Source organism: Arvicanthis niloticus, chromosome 2 (assembly GCF_011762505.2).
Source record: "Arvicanthis niloticus isolate mArvNil1 chromosome 2, mArvNil1.pat.X, whole genome shotgun sequence".
In the NCBI taxonomy this organism is placed as follows: Eukaryota; Metazoa; Chordata; class Mammalia; order Rodentia; family Muridae; genus Arvicanthis; species Arvicanthis niloticus.
This window is the reverse complement of record NC_047659.1, coordinates 92313064-92334927: the sequence shown is the minus strand read 5'-3', so window position 1 is coordinate 92334927 and position 21864 is coordinate 92313064. Positions and strand designations below refer to the sequence as shown.

General features: G+C 44.6%; 1 protein-coding gene across 3 annotated transcripts; it reads left to right on the top strand.

The window, feature by feature from the left end:
* The first annotated feature begins 2102 nt into the window (after positions 1–2102).
* On the top strand, positions 2103–21529 carry Tgm7 (transglutaminase 7). Of its 3 annotated transcripts, none has more exons than XM_076929573.1 (13): positions 2105–2482; positions 4700–4847; positions 6055–6300; positions 7527–7645; positions 10215–10343; positions 10430–10607; positions 13026–13164; positions 16289–16392; positions 16794–17036; positions 18552–18878; positions 19141–19301; positions 20809–20942; positions 21169–21529. In XM_076929573.1, the coding sequence occupies exons 3-13, from the start codon at positions 6144–6146 to the stop codon at positions 21326–21328; spliced, it is 1851 nt and encodes a 616-aa protein (XP_076785688.1). In that variant the 5' UTR covers positions 2105–2482; positions 4700–4847; positions 6055–6143; the 3' UTR covers positions 21329–21529. The 3 variants fall into 3 exon arrangements, with proteins under 3 accessions (XP_076785689.1, XP_076785688.1, XP_076785686.1); XM_076929571.1 differs by having other exon boundaries at positions 4665–4847; XM_076929574.1 differs by lacking the exon at positions 10215–10343 and having other exon boundaries at positions 2103–2482; positions 4665–4847.
* Positions 21530–21864: the final 335 nt, after the last annotated feature.

Here is a 21864-nt window from a genome sequence, read left to right as displayed (position 1 = left end):
AAAGGCAGAGCTACTTTATGAGGGTCCAGGACATAAGAGGGAATCTGTTCAAGCCACACTCTGGAGGACTCTGGGTCTTTGACCAAGAAGTTTGGATTTAAACTTTTGAGTTATAAGAAATTTTAATTTTCTTACACTTAAATACCCACAGAACATTCTGGTAATTTCACTACATGGGAATCGCTTCATAAACTTTTTCAGTTTGTAATCTTTGTCATTTTTAAATTGTAATCATTCTCATTTTTTAAAAAACCGAAGAAATGAAAAGGAGTGTGGAATGCATCAAAGTCGTCAAATCATTATAATAATAATTGGGGAAAAAAAGCAAAGTAACGCAGACATAGAGTGAGGCAGAGGGAAGGCTTGAATCCGCCCTGGTGGCAGAGGCCAGTTCACCTGCTGGCTGTATCATCTGGAACTTACCTTTAGTGTCTCCACCTGGAGCATCCTAGGTCTTGGCAATGGATTCCTTTGCTGACTCTGGTCTTCACTTACACTTGCAGGGGCCCTAGGAAGCCCTGCAAATCAAATGATTTCAACATGTACTTATTAGCTGCCACCTGCCATGGTGGCTGGTCCCTGGTACACATGGGTGGTCCCTTTCCTGCTCTTCCCATCACCTGTGTTTAAGTCCCCATTAGCCTGTGACTTAGATCGTTGCGACAGAAGTCTTGCTGCCATCTCCACCCTTGGCTTTTTCCCTTCTCGGTCTGGGCTAAACACCACAGCTAAACTAATCCCAATGTATAGCTTTGATGAGTCGCTCCTATTAAAAAACCCATCCTTAATCAAAGTAACACTTCCCAAGTATAGAAATGTCTGTTCAAAACAAAAGCTTGACAAACTGAAAAAAACTGAAGGAAATGTTTCCTATAATTATCCACATCTTTTATTTTCCTTTTGGCATCTAGGGGATGATTTCCCCTTATTCTTTGACCGTGTGTGTGAGTGTGAGTGTGAGTGTGTGTGTGTGTGTGTGTGTGTAAGTGTGTATGTAAGCACACATTTGTACTCACGTCTATGCATGTACAGGAAGAGGCTAGAGTGTGACATTGGGTGTTTTTGATGATCAATCTCCACCTCATATGTCAAGGAAGGGTCTTTCACTGAACCTAGAACTTGCTGATTCGTCTAGTCTGGATAGCCAGCTTGTTCCAAGGATCTCCTGTCTCTATGAATTTTATATTCCCATTGTCATATATGAGACAATCTACTTCCACATGTCTTCAACAAATAGGGTGTTGTTTTTTAATCAATATTTTAATAGATCAAATATAGACCTCATTATTGTTTTGGTTTGTATTTAATTGTGATCTGAGTAAGGTCCTAGCCTTAATGTTTATAGCCAATTTATATGTTTTGAACTACCTTGACCCCTTGACTGTCCTTCTGATGCCTCATTTCTTGAAGTTCAAGCACACGTGCACTGGTCCATTTAGCAAACCTGACTGAGCACCTGGTACCAGGGAAGGCAGGAGATGGTGAAGACTAGGGACAGACTCTGCAGCAAGCCTGCTTGGGTTTCAATTCCAGTTCTGTCCAGAACATTCCTTCATGTCAGGAACAATATTAATACAGAGGATTTCTGAGATATAAATGATTTTGGACATGAATCATGGGTTGGCTTGTAGTAAAATTCCTTTAACACAAGTATGGTTTTATAAAATGCCTGGTTTCAGACATGGGGGAACCCAAGGTTCAAGATAGCCAAGGTCTCTGCTTTTGTGGGGCTAACTCTAGATGCTATTCCATCTTCTTCAGAAAATAAAGGTGTTGTGAAAGCAAGAAGTCATAGGGTGGGGCATCTTCAGTGGCCAAAGAAAGACCCAAGCGGAGGGAGGCAGATCCACCTGAGAGCAGGGCTGGCTGGGGCTTTGGTTTCTCCTCCTAGAAATCCTCCTAGGCAGACAACTGTTTTAATGTCTCCTCCCATTCCTTTTTAGGCTAATAATACATCGGGATATAATTTCATCCTTTATACCCTTGTTATTGTGTTAATGAAGTAAGCACCAGGAGTCTTGTGTCTGAGACTCACCTCTCCTCTTATTCACACCATTAACTCTGATGGGACCACATCCAAGTCAGGCCTTGTGGGTGCTGACGTGTTTTTCTAATTGATTCAACTGGATTTCCTGCATTGTTGAGCTTCTTCCTGATTCTCTCAGCTTCCCTTTCTGGCTTCATTGGAAGCCTTTCCTTTTATTCTAAGTCATGTCTTCTTGACACGAAAAGCCCTTGGGTGAGCCAACACACCATTACATTAAGTGGACTAAAAAGAAAGCTTAAGTGTTTGGTGGTGAGTGTATTTCTTCATGCATGCAGCCTGGGGCCTGAGAAGGCACCTTCCCCCTCTCCTTTGCTTCCCAAACTGGAAGAGGCCTGGGGAAAGGGAGCCGGCTGCCCTTAGGAACTTTGCTCTAGCAGTGGACAGACAGCAGCCAGGAGAGCCTGCCTTGGCCCTGTTCTCTCCTGTGAAGCACAGGTAAGGACTCCTGGGGCCCTTCGCTCCTCTTCAAGATATATTACCTTTCAAGGTAGGTGGGCCTCTGGAAGGCATAGGGTGGAGCACATTCTTAGGAAGCACAGGGGTCTTGGCATGAACGTTTTAGGTCCCTCAAAAATATGAGCTATGATCACCTTCTAACTGGTAGATCCTGTAGGCCAGCTGCTTTCACTATGACTTCTAATTTACACTGTGACTCTTTTACAAAAAAAAATCGTCTTTGCTTTTCCTGTGGTCCAGGTTTTGTGATATAGTCTATCCTGTTTTCCTTATCACCTTTCTGCATGCACATTTGTGTGCCCGTGTGCTAATGCGTGTGCGTGTTCACTTGACTATTAAGCATACAGGTGAGGGTTAGAGGACACCTTTTAAGGAGTCAGTTCTCTCCCTCCTGCATGCAGGTCCCTGGATCTTACCTAGATTACTAACAACTGCATCAACACCCTTTTCCTTGCTTGTACTTGATCCCATAACCAGTGTCGATAAAATTCCTTCACAGTGGAAGACGTAAGCAGCATCCACCTCTTCTCCTAAAACTAAAGTCCCAGTGACAAACTGAGACAGGATTCTGACAAAGTTCACTCTGGGAAACCAGAGTGTATTGGGCTTCTTTACAGAGCACATGTGAGGGGTTACTTTAGGGGCCTGTGTGATCCTCCTTGAACAGGCTGCACCTTAGCGATATAGATGGAGCCCTGTCCTCAGTCTTCCTTCACTTATATACCATAACCCTTCCAGGAGGCCACATGCAACTAAGATAGAATTAGATACAATAGGTGGTGAGGAGTGGCCGGAGACCCAGGTAAGGGTCTCATGACCCTTCTCATTTTTCTAGAGGGAGTGTAAATAGTCGCCAAAGCCCACCCGGAGTAAATAACCCTTTTATAAAGAAGCACAGCTGAACTTTCTAGGATAGTGGTTGTTTGGCTTGGAGGATAGTCATTAGAAACTTACTAATAGGTTAGACTTGTTAGAGGGAAACCTAATGAATCTTTGTTGACAGCAAATGAAATACAAACAGCAGCAGCAGGAACAATAAACAAATTCAAGGAGAGCTACTACTCAGAGTAACTAAGAAGTACCAGGTACTTTTGTGAGACCAAGGTCCAAACAAATACCTTCTCCCAGGTTGAAATAAGACCAAACAGAGAACATACTGTGTAGGGTGAGAGTTCTCTTTATAGTTAAAACAGTTTGGTTGGTGCTAAAATTTAACTAAGAGGTAAGTCCCATGTTAGACCTCCTTCAAATCCCTGTTAATTAAGGCCTCTATTTGCAAACAAGAGTAAGTTCTTGGTCTGATGCAGATTGCTTTTGTCAATGAATAAACTGCCAACTCTCTCACCCCCTTATCTCCTCTATAAAAAGAACTTCTAGAAGCCATTGGGGGCTACTATCTGAAAACCCTGACTTAGGAGAGACAGTGACTGGCCAGCCTAGAGTGCACTCAAATACATCTTGCTCTGATTTGGACAACCCTGGACTTGGTCTTTTCTTCCCAGGATTAACACTTTCTCTTTGTGTGTGGCTTGGTGTGGAAGTTCTCACACATGCATCTTTACTGAAGGCTATGAAAACCCTATGAAATGGAAATTTGATCATCTCCGTATTTTTCAGATGAAACACACTAATGTCTAGGACTATTAGGTGACCTGTCTAAGCAACTTGTCAAGGTGAAAACCCAGGGCTATACATTTGTCTAATGTACTAGAAGAATCATACAACCATACACTAGATATATACCTACAATGCCTTCTGCATAGACCCGAAATAAAACTGAGAATCAGAAAATAAGCCCCAAGTAATCCCACCCTCATACCTGAAAGCAGGGACTTGCCTTATAGCAGATGTCCAGCCTCCAGGCAGCTCATTGACTTCATTCATACAAAATCCCAATATGTTTATTCCTAACCATCAGGATGATAGAAAGAGTGGCTTTCCATTATCTGGGATTTGCTTTGCCCTCTGGTACACCAGTCCTCCAGCTCTTGTGTCTCCAGGATGGATGTTCTTCCTTATCCCTGGCTAGGACCTGCTGAATTGCCCTTCGAGGTTATCCTGAAATTAGGAGGCAGAGAGGCAAAAAGGTTCATGCAGGCTGGCTTTGTATAAATGACTCCAAGTGTCTCAGCTGGGCAGTGACCTGTCCTCCCTCCCCAAGTGGCAGCCTTGGAGCTTAGGTCTGTGGAACTGCAGATACCCAGGAACAACAAGGACCATCACACTGAGGATTTGGGCTTGTCGAAACTCATCCTGCGCCGTGGTCAGATCTTCAGCCTAACAGTAGTCTTCAGTCGACCCTTCCAGCCCCAAGAGGACCACCTCACCTTTGTGGCCGAGACAGGTGAGCTCACTCTGCCCTCAGGTTCCCTCAAAACAGAAAGTTCACCTTGGGGAGGGGCTCTTGCCACTAGTTCTGAAGTGCCCTCCCCTCTCTTCTGGGACTCCCAAGACCCTTATAACAATACTATTGGTCCTATTATAGAAATATTTGTCTGGCTCAGCAAACTGATGTTTTAGCCAAAACAACCAACTTTTAAGTACACAGCATGGCATAAAACTCTCCAGACCTCATTTTAATTCTCAAAGCAGACTGTAAGTTGGCAGTACCAGGCTCTCATTTTACAGATTGGAAATGGAAAAACAAACAAGCAAACAATAACAAAAAACAAAGGTCCGAAGATTTCTTTTCTTTTTGTTTTGTTTTTCAAGACAGGGTTTCTTTGTGTAAGCCTGGCTGTCCTGGAACTCACTCTGTAGACCAGGCTGGCCTCGAACTCAGAAACCTGCCTCTGCCTCCCAAGTGCTGGGATTAAAGGCGTGCGCCACCACTGCCGGGCAAAATTGTCTTATGTATACAAGTACACTGTGGCTGACTTCAGACACACCAGAAGAGGGCATTAGATCCCATGACAGATGATTGTGAGCCACCATGTGGTTGCTGGGAATTGAACTCAGGACCTCTGGAAGAGCAGTTAGTGCTCTTAAACACTGAGCCATTTCTCCAGCCCCCCCCCCCCCTTTTCTTTTGACACTGGGTTTCTCTGTGTAACCCTGGATGTCCTGGAATTTACTATGTAGAACAGACTGGCCTTGAACTCAGAGATCTGCCTGCCTCTGCCTCCTGACTGCTGAGATTGAGATTAAAGGCATGTGCCACCACTGCCCAGCTGAGGCCCTAAAATCTTAAGTGTCAGTAAAAGCTTTAAACCAAGGATTTTAGCAAATGTTACGAGAAGATATGGATTCTGTCAGGCCACAGTGGATCATTTACCACATTTATTTTACCTTCTTAAAAAAATTATTACTTTTAAGTATGTGTGTGTGTGTGTGTGTGTGTGTGTGTGTGTGTGTTCACACACTGAGAGGCTATAAGTGGGCATCAGATCCCATGGAGCTGAAGTTACATAAATGCTGTCTCACATGAATTCTGGGAACCAAACTCATGTCCTCTGCAAGAGCAGGGTGCATGTTTACCTGCTGGGCTGCCATCCTTCCAGCTGCATCACAGACATTTGAGCCTCTGTCTGGGATCCTCTTTCTCTCCTCAGGACCAGAGCCCACAGAGCTTTTGGGGACCCGAGCCACTTTCTTCCTTGTCCAGACCCGACCTGAGAACGTCTGGAGTGCTTCTGACTTCATGATTAACAACAGCTCTCTCCAAGTCTCCATTTTCTCACCTGCTAGTGCAGTCATTGGCCACTACACGTTGAAACTAGAGATCTCTCGGGGCCAAGGTCCTGGTGTGACTTACCCACTGGGGAGTTTCATTTTGCTCTTTAACCCATGGAGTACAGGTAGGGATTGCTCCCAGCTTGGAGCAATACATTTTTCAATACATTGGAAAAGTTCTTTCTGGTTCTTCTGGCAAAGTCTGGAAGATTATCAATCTGTGCAACGTATTACTATGTGCTGAAACAAAAAATTAACTTTGTGCATGTGTGCACCTACATGTGTGAAGGTCAGCTTGTGGGAGCTGGTTTTCTCCTTCCAGCATGTGGGTCTCAGGATCTGCCCTTGGGTTGCCAGGGTTAGCAGTAAGTGCCTTCACCTGCTCAATCCTCTTATCAGCCCTAAACATCTTTAAAATTGTTCTCTTTTGTGATATGGGGTGTTGCTGAGTTGTCTACACTGGTCTCAAATTCACAGTCTTCTGTCTCAGCCTCCTGAGTGTTGGAATTACAGGCATGCTGCAACAGACCTGCCTGCAAGAAGTCACTTGTAAAGTTTTTTGTTTGTTTTGTTTTGTCTTGTTTTGAGATGGGCCTTCATTACACAGTCCTACTGGCCTAGAACTCACTCGGCAGACTTACAGGTTGTTTTCAAAATCATAGAAATTCACCTGTGTCTGCCTCCTGAATGCTGAGATTAAAGTGTGTAACACCACATTTGGTCCCACAAAGAATTTTTAGAAAGTGGCTTTTTTTTTTTTTTTTAATGTGCATTGGTGTTTTGCCTGAATGTCTATGTGAGGATATCAGATCCCTTGGTACTGGAGCTACAGATGTGAGCTGCCATGTGGGTGCTGGGAATTGAATCTAGGTCTTCTGGAAGAGCAGTCGGTACTCTTAACCACTGAGCCTCCTCTTCAGCCTCTCACAACAAATTTTTAATAACATGATGAAAATATCCATACTGTACCATTAAGTGAGATAATTTAGCAAGTGGAATTCAATTTGATTCTAACTAATTACACATATGCATATAACAAGAGAATAGAATATATTATAATGTAATGCTGTGTATTTCTAAGTAGTGAGAATGAGTGATTTTCTTCTTTATTTTCCAAAAGTCTAAAACAATCTTATAATTTTTACAATCTATATTCTTATAGCATAGCTTTTGTTGCTAGCCATGAGAAGCACATGGCTGGATTTTAAGAGGGTCTAGTCTTAATCTCTGTTGCCCGAGTTAGCCATTGGCTTTCAGTTTCAGAAGGATGTTATTACTTTTATGCTGCTTTTATTTTATTTTATTTCCCTTGTGAGTTTCTTTTTTCTCTCCACTCCTCTTTCCTGCCCAGAAGACGATGTCTACCTGCCGAGTGAAACCCTGCTGCGGGAATATATCATGAGTGACTATGGCTTTGTTTACAAGGGTCAAGCAAATTCCATTACTTCCAGGCCTTGGAACTATGGGCAGGTAACACCGCCTCCTGGAGGTGGGCCTGGGATGGGCTTGTTGGGGGCTGTTAGCTAACAAAGGGCACTGTGTGAGGTGCTGGTCAATTTCCCATCCAATAGAGGGGCAAGCAAAGAAAAGGTGACTTTCCTTTCAAGGTTTTTATGCTTTATTAAGAAAACATGATGAAAGTCGACCCACGACTGTAATGACTGTTTATGTACCAGTTACCAGCCCTACTAGGGTGGATTTATGACAAGCTCTTCATTCTTCTATGATTTGAAAGCAACAGCCCATAAGCCAACATCTCCTACCACTTCATTTGAAAACAATTTTTTTGTGTATGGTTGTTTTGCCTGTATGTATGTCTGTGTACCATGTCTAGTGCCCAAGGAAGCCAGAAAAAGGCAACGGTTCCCTGAGATTAGATTACCGAAGATTGTGTGTTAGTGAGGTTTATTTATTTATTTATTTATTTATTTATTTATTTAAAAGTAAGAGTGTCTCTGTTTTCCTCTTAATCCACGTAGCTCCCAAATATTTGAGACTGGACTATTATATTTATTTAACAAGTTTTAATGGCACAACAACTGAGCAGTGTTACTCTGTTGTAATCCTCTGTGATAATCTAGCTACCTCCCAGCCAAAATCCCAGTGATACTTGCATTTTAGTACTGACCTGGCTCTCTGGGCTCCAGGTGTTTTCTCCTGATCTCTCCTAAATTCTCTTCCTGTGGCTAATCCCCACTCCCTCTCTCTCTCTTGCTACCCCAACCGAATTCTGTCCCCTGCTCAGTCACTGGTTCATCAGCTAGCTTTGTTGATCAGTCAGAGAATAATTGGGGAGCAATGTTTACACAACACAGAGACAAGAGATTCTCAGAACAAGGACTGCAACCAGATTGGGGGGCGGGCACAGAACTCAGCATTTGAACAGCATAAGGATAATCTTTACATAGTGCACAGTAACAGTATGTCTCCAAGCCTCCGATTGTGAGCCACCGTGTAGCTGCTGGGAATCAAACTCAGGTCCTCTGGAAGAGCAGATGGTGCTCTTAATCATGAAGCGATCTCTCCAGACTCTCTCCTACTGCTTTAATTTTTAAAAATTAAATTAATTAATTTTACATATTTGTGTGTGTTTGTGAACCGGTGCAAGCATGCCATGGCACATATGAAAGTCAGAGAACAACTTGGAATCATTTCCTTTCTACCACCATGTGGGCCCTGGCCGTTGAACTGCTGTCATCAGGTTTGGTGGAAGGCTTCCCCACCCCACCCCCCCACTGGACCATCATGCCTCGATCCATTCTACCCTCGTGGTTTTTTGTTTGTTTGTTTGTTATTGTTTTTGGTTTTTGTTTGTTGTTCTTGTTTGTTTGTTTTTTGAGAAATTAAGGGTTTCTCTCTGTAGCCCTGGCTGTCCTGGAACTCTGTAGACCAGGCTGGCCTCAAACTCAGAGATGTGCCTGTTTACACCTGGGATTAAAGGTGTGTGCCACCACTGCCTGACTTTGTTTATATTTTTGTTTGTTTGTTTGTGTTTTCAAGGTAGTGTTTCACTGTGTAGCCCTCATTGTCCTGGAACTCTCTCTTTAGATCAGGCTGTCCTCGAACTCTCAGAGATCCTCCTGTTTCTGCCTCCCAAGTGTTGGAATTAAGGTGTGATCTTCCTCAGCAGAGGTGCATCACCACCACCTCTGGCTTGTTTATGTTTTAAAGGCAGGTTCCAACTGACTTGGTTTCCCTGGTTAGCCTTGATTAACTTCCTGTAGAGTACAGATTGGCCTTAAACATGAAATCCCCCGTCTCTGCACTGCAACACTACTATTTTTGTATGATTCACCATGAAAGATACTTTTCATGCTTTAAAACCGTCGGGAAGAGTTTTAAAGAAACACTATTTCGAGACTTTAGACAGCATGTGGAGTTTAAATCTTGGTGTCTATATCCTGTTGTTGCCCTGGGTCATGTGCTCCAGCAGTCCATTGATGGGATGAGACAGCTCAGAGCCCGGGATCTGGGCCTGGGTAGAAGCTGAGTTGGTCAGCCCGCCAGCTGTCCTGTGCTTGTGCCACCAGGGCCAGCTCTACCGTGCTGCCAGGTGTGGTGCAGGGCTTGCTCTCCCGAGTGCCGCAATAGGAAGTCACCTATCATTTTGAATCTGGGGCTTCAAAACTCTTCTCTTTCCTTTTCTCAAATCTTTTGTATTTCCATCAAGAGTCACACTGCTTAAATTTTTGCACTTATGAGCACTGGCTGCTCTCTCAGAGGATCTGGGTTCAATTCCCAGCACCCATGTGGCAGCTCACAACTGTCTGTAACTGGAGTTCCAGGGGATCTGACACCCTCACACAGGCATACATACAGGCAAAACGCTAATGCACATGAAATATAAACAAGCAAATGTATTTGATTCTAATACACTTCCAGTTTGATTTATATCCAGTGTGTGATCTTGTCTCATAGTAAGGCCCCAATGTCTCCATCTCACAAACACATCATCCCTTAAAAGCTTGTTAAGGCCCAAGTTTCTGGACCCTACACATTTTTGCTTTTCTCTGATTTCGCCCTTGAAATGCCTTGCAAGTTTGAAGAGGACATCATTGACATCTGCTTTGAAATCCTGAACAAGAGCCTCTATTTTCTAAAGAACCCATCCAAAGACCATTCTCAGAGAAACGACGTGGTGTATGTATGCAGGGTAGTAAGCGCCATGGTAAGAACAGAAGCTTCCTGCCTCTGCCTGAGGACAGCCTGAGCATCTCCTAAACGTTGTGCAAACCACCTGTCTGCCCTTTGCAGATCAACAGCAACGATGACAGTGGTGTGCTTCAGGGGAACTGGGGAGAGGATTACTCCCAGGGTACCAGCCCTCTGGAGTGGAACGGCAGCGTGGCCATCTTGCGGCAGTGGTCAGCCAGGGGCGGGCAACCTGTGAAATACGGACAGTGTTGGGTCTTTGCCTCTGTTATGTGCACGGGTGAGTGAAGTCTCACCTACTGATTCTTCCTAACTTCTCCTTCAGGCCAGGCCAAGATAATACCTACTCTCAGAGTCCACTACAGCTCATGAAGGGTCTAGAGCTCACCAATGGCCCATGACTACACATGAGTTCTTTACCTGCATACTAACCAGTCTTCAGAGGAGGATCTTTGCAATCATTTCTTCTCTTTGATCAATTCAACTCTTTGATGAAGACTATTAAGAGTGGATACCTGAGCTTGGTGGGGCATGCTTCTAATTCTAGCATTTGAGAGGTGGAGGCAGTTGGATCAGCAGCTTCCTTGGCTACATAGGGAGTTAGGCTATTCTACACTAGATGAGATCTTGCCTCAAGAGACAGACAGACAGACAAAATGGTAGCTACCACCTGCTCAGTTCAAGGTGAGTCTACAGTGGGCCAGCAGGTGGAAGATGGACATGCAAGTAAATACATCCCAGATAGCTTGACTCCACACATAGATCTCCCTAAGAGACCTGACTTACAATTAGAGCTTTGCTGCATTGCTAACTACCTTTAGAGGATCAGGGACACTTTACTCACTGAGCACATTCTCAACTGTTTAAAATTCAGTGCCAAAGTCTTGACCCAAGTATCTGGAAAGATGAAGAGCCTAGAGTAGACCTTCGATGGGGCTGTCTGCTCACACCCTGTGCTAGGTGTTTGCTGGGACAATAGATTTCCTTAGAAATAGAATAGAAATAGTTTGATTTCCTTAGAGAAGCGGGTGGGGCATAGGTTGAGAACAGGTTTGCTGTCTATGACTCTCTGAGGGGAAGCACAGTCTTACAGTTACATTCTGGGGCCTCAGATGCAGAGATTTAAATCTGAGTAGACATTAGGAGACCTTATCAGCTTACTCATGAGGAGGGGCTGTGACTACTCTGGCCTCCTGTAGCCCCTGTTCTGCCTTGGCCTAGAAAGTCCCCAGTGTAGTCAGGTGGGCATTATGGAGTTCACCTTGAACCTTCCAATCCTAGGAAGATCAGGAAAGGGACTAGATCCATTGCTTGGGTCCCTCTCCAAGCACTTCTGTCCTCACAGGCCACAGAGTGTCAGGGATGTTGAGTAGAGAGAGACATGACCATTAAGCTGCCTTTGGTCACCTGTACGGCCAGGTCGTACATCCTGCAGGTGTGTAGAAAGTCCAGGAGCAGTGCTGGAGAAGACATCTAACTATTGACAGGTGGTTTTGCTGGGGGTGCTTCAGTGTGTAGAGACAGAATGACTTATTCCTTTTACTTAAAAAGCAAACAAAACAAAACAAAACAAAACAAACCAACATTGTGACTTCCTCAGCAGCCCCAGTTTGACACTGGCTGTCCTCCTAGGAAGAGTGGGTAGGATACACATCTTCTGAACTTATCACACTGACAGGGGTGAGGACATAGTCCCAAAACACACTCGGCTCTTGACTATACCTGGCTGTAGGTAGTTAGTAGGTGTGTAAACCTGGGATAATGTCTGCTTTGAGCAAATATGGCTGTGCAATCATAGCTTTATGTACTATCCCGAGGAACCACAAGAGGGAGCTGCTGGCTTATCGAAGACAGTAAGTTGTTCCTAATCTCTGATGTCACCCATCGTAACTCTACAGTGGAATGAGTATTCTATCTATAGCCACTGTCTTGTTTGTTGTTCAGCTATTTATTTTATTTTATTTTATTTTATTTTATTTTATTTTATTTTGTTTTGTTTTGTTTTTCGAGACAGGGTTTCTCTGTGTAGTCCTGGCTATCCTGGAACTCACTCTGTAGACCAGGCTGGCCTCGAACTCAGAAATCCGCCTGCCTCTGCCTCCCAAGTGCTAGGATTAAAGGTGTGCACCACCACCGCCTGGCTGTTCAGCTATTTATATAGGATGCAGTGCTGAACCTTGGACATGCTGGGCAAGCACTCTGCCACTGAGCTACATCCCTAGCCCTCAAATTTTCATCTTTCTTTCAACTCTTAAGTAGAATGACAGATTCAGAATTTCAGAATTGAAAGCCAGGCAGTTCAACTCTTCACTTTCTTACTTACAAGGAGACAAACCAAAGAAGTTAAGAAACTTATCCCAGGTCACACAATTTCTCTTTTGAAACTGGTCAAACTTTCTTTTTCCTTTTAAAATTCTTATGTGTTTTAGTTTTGTTGCTTTTTAACTTGGAGAGCTGCTAGAAAAAAGATCAGGGAACGAGAAGTTAATTATTGTTTTAAGTTGCTTGCAAATAATTTCTTCCACTTTGTGGATGGATACCACTGGTGGGCAGGCAGGCAAGGTGGGCAGGAACTTCTCTGCATTCCACCCTTTGGGAATAAAACAGTTGCTTCAAGTTTGAAGGTGAGAAACTGTGCATGAAAAGGTTAATAATTTTGCCTGACATGAGCTCAGCCATCTCTCCTTCCTCTCTGTAGTAATGAGATGCTTAGGTGTTCCAACCCGAGTTGTTTCCAATTTCCATTCTGCACACAACACAGACGGGAACTTGACCATTGACACCTACTACGACCGAACCGCAGAAATGCTGCCGGCTCAGAGGCCAGACAAAATCTGGTAAGAGGTTTTGTTTGCAACAACTCAGCACTGTCCCAGGTAGGGGATGAAACTGATTCGGCTTGCCTCGGATGTGTGACTGTCCTGTAATACCTCGTTGGTGATGTTTAGAGAAGAATTCCCCAGCCTAGGAGGCTGTTCTGGCTAGTTAGATCATCAAACATTCAGACATCATAGGCATCAGAATAGCATTCTGCGCACCTGAGACAGCTCTGTGTTCTGCTCACTGGCCTCTCTGAGGCTTTGGGTTGTTAGCAGTCAGTCTCCCCCACCCCCAGGAGGCAGAGCCTTCTGGATTTCTCTGCTTAGCTCTTCAGTCTGGCTTTCTCTCTGGGGCTAGGGCAGAGGGAGCTTTATGCACCTTGACCATTTCCCTGTCCTCTTCCTCCCTGCCCCACCCCGAGTCTGCTTTCCCTCTCTCTCTTTTCTGTTAGTTTCCAGGTATGAGAAACTGAGATGTACTTTCCTCTGTAAAGTGCAGATGGTGCCTACTTCACAGGCTGTTAGGGCTGAGGGACAGAGTGCAGGTGAGAGGAGTTTTCAAACTGGGCTCCACAGAGTAGGTGGTTCAAGATCAGTGGGCTATCTGAGAGGGTGGTATCCCTCCTTAGAATGCTGTCTACATAACTGAACAAATAACTGAATTTGATCAAGAGAACGCCAGACAAGCTGCCAGCCAGCAGGGCTTACTCAGGGTGGAGGGTTGTTTTCAAAATGTCAGCGTAATGAAGAAAGGCCAAGGAACAGATCCAATATCAAAGGAAACTAAGATATTACAAGAAAATGCAATGTGTGAGTTTAGCCTGAGTTCTGTAGGGCAAAAAGACCACAAAGGACATTATTAGGTTAACTGACAAATGGAATACAGATAGCAAATTGATTGTAAAAAGGTCATATCCATAAGTGCTAAGGCTTGTTAACTGTCCAAGGTTATATACTATTTATACTATTCTTGGGGGAATATATATATATATATATGTGTGTGTGTGTGTATCATATAATACATACATCCATAGCCATATAAAAGAAGACAAATGGTGAAAAATGTTAACAGATGAAATTTTTGTTTTGTTCTTGCAACTTTAAATAGGCAATTTTTTGTAAATATTTAGTTTTTATGAGATACATACTTTCCAAGTTCAAAATTTTTATTTTATTTATTTTACATCACAACTGCAGTTCCCCTCGTTCTTCCCTCCATCCACGCCTCCATTTTTCTTCAGAGAAAGGATGGCCTTGATATATATATCAATCAGCCATGGCATATCAAGTAGTAGCACTAGATACCTCCTCTTCTATTAAGGTTTTACACGGCAACACAGTAGGAGGAAAGTGTCCCAAAGGCGGGTAGCAGGGTCAGAGATAGCCCCTGCTCCCGTTGTTAGAAGTCCCACAGGAGTCCAAGCTACACAACTGTAACTTATATGCAGAAGGCCTAGGTGAGGCCTATGCAGATTCCCTGGCTGACAGTTCAGTCTCTGTGAGCCCTGTGAGCCCAGGTTAGTTGATTCTGTTAGTTTTCTTATGGTGTCCTTGACCAGCCTGGCCTCTATACTCCTTCCTCCCCAAGCTCTGCCTAGTGTTTGGCTGTGGGTCTCTGCATCTGTTTCCATCAGATGCTGGGTAAAGTGTCTCTGATGACAACTGGCAATTACTTTTTAAAAATTCCTTTTTTTCTTCTACTGCCTCCAGGGTTTATATTCATTTGCATGGAATTTTAGAAATTTTATGCTACATATCACAGTTAAAAACTCATTTACATGTAGAGTATTTTATTGTATATATTCATTACCTGGGACTGTGCTATAGAAGGATATTTTAAAAATATTAGCCGGGCGGTGGTGGTGCACGCCTTTAATCCTAGCACTTGGGAGGCAGAGGCAGGCAGATTTCTGAGTTCGAGGCCAGCCTGGTCTACAGAGTGAGTTCCAGGACAGCGAGGACTACACAGAGAAACCCTGTCTCTAAAAAAACCAAAAAAAAAAAAAAAAAAATATATATATTTCTTTTATTTTCTTATATGAGTGTAGTCCTACACCTTGTCAAGGGAACTTCTCTTTGCAACAGTTGGAAACCATTGCAGAAAACCACAACCAATCAGAATGCAGAGTTGAGGAGCCCAGTCCCAACAGATACATAAGAGAGTTTTTAACAAGTTATACTATATTTTGTGTTGAGTATATTCCTCCCAGACCTGGCTTCCTCCTTTTCCCCTTTGTATTCACTTGTATTGTGTATATATATATATATATATATATATATATATATATACACACATATATGTTTGTATGTAAATATATACATACATTCTTTTATGTATCTATAAAAATCTAGTGGCTAGCAAGATCGCTCAGTGGGTAAAGGTGTTTTTTGCCAAGAGTCCCAGAACCTACAAGGACGAAGGAAAGAACTGACTTCCAAAAGTTGTCCTCTGACCTCCACACTCATGGGTGTTCACACTCCCTCCCAAGATAAAGAAATGTTAAAAGATTAAAATCTAAGAACTACAGTTGAGTGAAGTCCAGACATTTGTTTTCTGATACTGGATTAACTTACTTAGCATAGCTATTTTCAGGTGCGTCTATTTTTCTACAAAACACAAGACTTTGTTTTTCCTTTGCTGACAGTAACTGTGTCATTTCCACAGATCGCTTTTTAGCAGTATAGCCAATTTTACAATATTAACTCTTCCAATTCGTAAGCACAACAGGCCTTTTTTTTTTTTTAAATCTTGTAGCATCTTCTTTAATTTCTTCCTTCAGTGTTAAATTCTCATTGTAGAACTCTCATTCCCTTGATTAGATTTGTTCCAATATACGTATTTTTGTGGCAATTGTGAATAGGATTTTTCCCTTTACCTATTTATTTACTTATAGTTCTGGCTATCCTGGAACTCTCTTTGTAGCCCAGGCTAGTCTCCAACTCACAGAGATCCACCTGCCTCTGCCTCTTAACTATTGCGATAAAATTCATGTGCCACTGGTTCCTAGATTGCTTTCTCTATTATAATTACTTTCTAATACAAAGTAGAAGAAAATACAATTAAAAGCCAAAGCCATAAAGTACTCTGGTGCCTGAAAATCCCTCAGGAAATATGAACTGTGGCTCCTTTCCCCATCTGCAGGAACTTCCATGTCTGGAATGAGTGCTGGATGATCAGGAAAGACCTTCCACCAGGGTACAATGGCTGGCAGGTTCTGGACCCCACGCCCCAGCAAACCAGCAGTGGTGAGTAGGAATCGTGTTCAGGGGCGAGGCTCTCTGGGAGGCCAATGAGGATGAGCACCCAGATAGCCAGAGGGGTACAGCAGCTTCCCACTTCCCTCACTTCCCAGGGTTGTAGCCCAGACAGTGTCAGGTCCCGGGTATAACTTCACCATCAACATTGGGGTCTCCGGGATGAGCAGTGAGCATCTCCGTTCTTTCCTCGCCTGTAAAGTCAGGAAGATGGTGTGAGGGTCAGACAAATTTTTACACGTAAGTGCATTTGGTAAACTGGAGAAGGCCCTGATGTGAGAGGCATCATTACCACAGCCTGTTATTTCGCATCCTCTCTCATGGCCACAAACCGCCGTCTCAGGCCCAGGTATCTATAGGCATCCGTGTCCCCGTTTCTGTTTCCCCCACAGGGTTGTTCTGCTGTGGCCCTGCCTCTGTGAAAGCCATCAAGGAAGGGGACGTTCAGCTGCCCTATGATACCCCTTTTGTGTATGCAGAGGTGAATGCTGATGAGGTCATTTGGCTTTTTGAGGGTGGCCAGGTCCAGGAAATCCTGTCCCATAACACCAGTTACATCGGGAGAGCAATCAGCACCAAGATGGTAGGGTCAGATGAGCGCCTGGACATCACCAGTTCCTACAAGTATCCAGAAGGTGCCTGGGCCTTGGATTTGGGAGGGGCTGGGTATAATCACTGGGGGATCCCAGATTAAAACACAACCCAACACCCCCTTAGACAAACTCCCAGGGGACTGGGAGTTTTTTAGATCCTGGGTACTTGATCCTGGAATAGATTTGCCTAGATTTAGCAAATAAAAATATAGGATGCTCAATTAAATTTGAATTCCAGATAAATTAAGACAAATACATTATTATTATAAATATGTCCCAAATGACATCTTTAATTTCTAATTACATTTATTTATTGTGTACATGTATAGATGCCCATGCATGTCGATAGGAACATGTACCACAATGTGTGTGTATGTGTGTGTATGTGTGTGTATGTGTGTGTGTAGGTCAGAGGTTTTCTCCCATGGTTTTTTTTCATTACATGGAGATTGAACTCATGTGAAGCTTGATAGTGGGTGTCCACTAAGCCATCATGCTAACCCTGTATGAGATATTCTTCTGCTAAAAAAGAATTCACTATTTATCTGAAATTTAAATGAACTGGAGATAGTTTTTAGTGTGTGTTCCAAATATTACATGTAATTATAATAAAGATTATTTACTTATCTTAAATTCACATTTAATTGGAGGTCCTGCATTTTATCTGGTAGCTCTATCAGGGTCACACATCTGTCTCTTTGTGTCCATCACAGTAGGGGTAGAGGCAAGGGGAGAGATGGACACTCAGGAGGAGCAGGGCTCTGGGCCTGTGGAAGGGAGCAGACATCCCTATGGAGAGCTTCGGTGGACTCTGGCCACCTGAGAAGTAAGCAAGGCTCTGCTGTGCTATAGGTGGGTTAGCCTGGCTCATCTTCCACGCCTCTACTTCCTTATCAGTGAAATGAGATAGCTCCCCTCAAATGGCTAAATGAGTTAGTGTGAAGAACACAATGGAAACATAGTAAGTGTTCTAGAGGAGTCCACAGTCGGGAGTAAATTTGAGTTTTGAGCCTGGATGTTGAATTATTCCCAAGGGAAAGAGATGAAGTTTTATCTAAAGGACTTGAATATGTATTTTAGGAGAGAGAATGCAGGCAGGGAAAAGAAGCCTCTGGCCTTGATGATGATGAAGAACATGATGGTGATGATGGCAATGATGGTGGTGGTGATAATGGTGATAATGATGGTGGTATTCATGGCGATAACAGTACTGATGGCAAAGAACCACACAGAATCTTACATTCAGCAATTACATGATCTAACTTTTAGCAACTCTGGGCAACCCAGTATCGTCCCTGGGTTCCATATAATAGAACCACACACTGAGAGATGAAGAGACTGGGATAGAGCAAGGGGTTGAAGCCAGCACTGAGCAGCACCAGTTCATCTCAACCATGATATTGTACTCTTCTCTGTATGGCTATTCACTGTATATTACATGGTTAGGGCTTCTGGCTGGCAGCCAAGAGTTCAGTCATTTCTTTTCCCAAGAAGGTCTTTGGTCTCTTTTGCCCTGACTGACTGATGTCTTTGTTCTGTGTGGCTCTGTTCTGCCAGGATCCTCTGAGGAGCGGTCTGTATTCATTAAGGCTTCCTGGAAATTGCTGGAACGGAGAAGGAACTCTTCATCCCTCCTGGATCTCCTAGGGTCTGGGAGCTTTAAGGATAAGCCCGTGCAGCTGCAACTCCACCTGGCTAGGCCACCCACGTGGGGCCAGGACCTGCTGCTTACGCTACACGCCCGGAGGGTGCCAGTCAGAGCCCACATTCAGGGCCCCATCGGACTGACGGTGCGCTTTTGTGCACAGGCCCTCCTGCATGGGGGTGGCACTCGGAAACCCTTCTGGAGACACGTGGTACACTTGAATGTGGATTTTGAGAAGGGTGAGTTTGTAGCAGGCATGAGAAGTCACCTGTAGAGAGGGAGCTTTGGGTCTGTGAATCAGGCTGGCCTTGTCTAGCTGAATCACAGAGAACCCCTCTCCCAGTACACAGATCCCAGGCAGGGAAGCTGCAGGAGTTGGGTGCCAGTGCAGTTGATATCTGTGGCATCATCCTAACATGTGTGACAGCAATGACTTCTGAGTGTAGCATTTCTTTCTAGCCCATCCTTTGGATTCAAGTCGATGTTTTTGCCTATGTTTAGAGCTACAGTGGCCACTCCTGCTGCCCTACAACAATTACAGGGACAAGCTGACAGATGAAAACCTGATCCATGTGGCTGGCATCGCTGAGGTTGAAGAGACAGGGCAGTTCATTCTGGTCCTAAAAGATTTCTCTCTGGAGCCTCCCCACTTGTCTATTGAGGTGAGGTCTCTGGACATAGATGGGGACGCACAGGCTCTAAGATGTTCTCCTCATGGGCTTGTGGGGTACCATGCCCTGTCACAGATGACGACAGTGTAGCCATACAGCTTTATTCTTGATCATAGGCTGAAGGCTGAGAGGTGGTAGGCTGTGTTGCTCTGCATATGACAAAGCCTGAGGTCATGAGGGCATCTTAGGAAGGTCATATTTTGCAAAGGAAAATGCTGTGTAGAGAACAGATGTAGGCCTATCTCCTGTCACTGAGCTGTCCTACCCCAAAGCCTTCTTCCCCACCTTTCTCTTCCTCTCCCAAAGCCTTTCCCACTGCCTTCTCCAAGCCCGGCTCTGTACCTGGCAGCCTGGTTAACAGTATGCCTGACACTAGCCAACAGAAGGACTATAGGACAGTTCCATATCAGATCGTAAGTCAGCTGGCACATTTGTGGTTTTCACTGGGCATGCTCTCAGGTTGTCAGGTGATGTGCTGCTAGATGCCTTCTGTGTGAGGCAAACAGCAGGCACAGTTGCAAGCATAGACATAAGCTTGGTGCAGGCAGGGCCCTGCCTGTTACCCAGGGCAGAGCCGCAGTTGTAATGGGACCAAGTAGGCTATGGCTTGGTCCACATGGCTGTAAGACACATGGGTGATGAATGTCACTGCTGGATTCCAGAGTTATTTTCACCCATTTGGCTTTGTAGACTTAGTTCTTTTGTTTGAGCTTCAGGTAAGTTAGGATATATTCTTCTTCCTCTTCAATACTCTGGCCAAGCATGTTCTCTGAACATGCCCTCAGTGTGATCTGGGTGGACAGAGTGCATTTGAGTCTATTACTCATTCACTGATGCTCACCATCTAGATGGTACTATACCTGACTCCAGGACTGAATCCCTGCCTCCCATTACAGGCTAAGGCTGTGCTTCTCCCATGACACAGAAGCACTGTACACAGCTGGGGGGGGGGGCAGGAAATGGGTATCTCCTGCTGATATCTGGGAAGATACAACAGGACGAGAGGAAGAGCCTGGGCTAGGGTCTAAGACCCTTAGGTTAGGTTCTGTCTCATTGTCAATATATGTTGGGATCTCTGCTTCATCATTTTTTTGTTGGTTGAATGATATCATAGGTGGCACACATGACACTTCTTCCTGGTCCTATGCATGGGCTAGATACTACTCCTCAATCATAACTGGTTGGACTTGTGCTTGGTTTCCTACTTAACACATGCTAGATGTCACTAACCCTTTGGGACCAGTACTTCAGTTGAAATCCAGCAGGCATCTTCAAATAGATGGTGGGAGAGAAACTCTATACCCAATCCTAATGTGACACTTCCTAGAGAGTCCTCAACTTCTAAGACGGGTGGACATATGTGTTGGTGTGAGCCATTCTCCCCCACTAGTATCCCCTATGCTCTAAGCAGTCCCTGGTTGTCACAGGAGCAGTTGACTGAGTGGGGTGTGACAGTGAGGCCAGGGACCTAGGGCACCTCCGTCTTCTCTCCACACAGGTGTTTAAAAAGGCTGAGGTGGGCAAGGCCCTGAACATCCACATCACCCTCACCAACACCCTAATGGTGCCTCTGAATAACTGTACCATGGTTCTGGAGGGAAGTGGCCTCATCAATGGGCAGATGACAAAAGAGTGAGTAACATTGTCATTGGCCCCTCCCCGAGGGACTGTGCCTCATAAGACTACAGGATCCTCTCTTGTCTCCAGATGTCCTTACTTCCCCAACTTCAGGAAGCTGGGGGTTCGGTGGGCGGGGGCTGGTGTGGGGTGTGCTACTCACTAAGCAGATCTCCCTGCCCCATTGCCCATCCAAATGGCCAATTCTCAAGGCTCCAGCAGGCTGCTTTTTCACTTTTAGCCTTGGGACTCTGATGGCTGGACATACCATCCGAATTCATCTGGAGCTCTACCCCATCAAAGCTGGGCCCCACCAGCTACAAGTCCTCATCAGCAGCAGTGAGGTCAAGGAGATCAAAGGCTACAAGGACATCCTCATTGCTGCGGCTCCAGCCTCCTGAAGCCTGCCTTCCTAATGTCCTCCCCGGTCCTTGTCCCAGCCTCCCTTCCCACCCCCAGCATAGCCTCACAGCTTTCTACTTCTTAACCTGGTTGGAGTCTTTGTTCAACCTCTGTAGTGTGGGTAGCCGAAACTCTGTAGAACCACTGTGCATCATGGGAAGAAACAATAAAGATGTGTTAGCTCTCTGCTACGTTAAGAAGCCACTGTGTGGATGGGTGGGCCCTCTCTGTTCTTACATTCTCATTGTCTCTTTCTTCAGCTAAGGGCTTCATCCACACACTAAGCCCCAGGGATCTTCTCTAATGTTGCTCCTCTGCATTTAGACTCCAAGGTCTCTCCACTTAACCTAGAGGCAGAGGTGAGAGAGCCGCCTGAGGAGGTAGCAAATGCAGGGCCAGTTATGAGAAGCTGCCAGGCAGAATCCCTGTTGCAGTTCTGAGAGCATCCAGCATGTACTCAGCAAACACCGCAGGCCATCTTCCAGCCTTTCCTGCTACCCTAACTCTCCACCGGCCTCTTCCTTTACATCTTTGT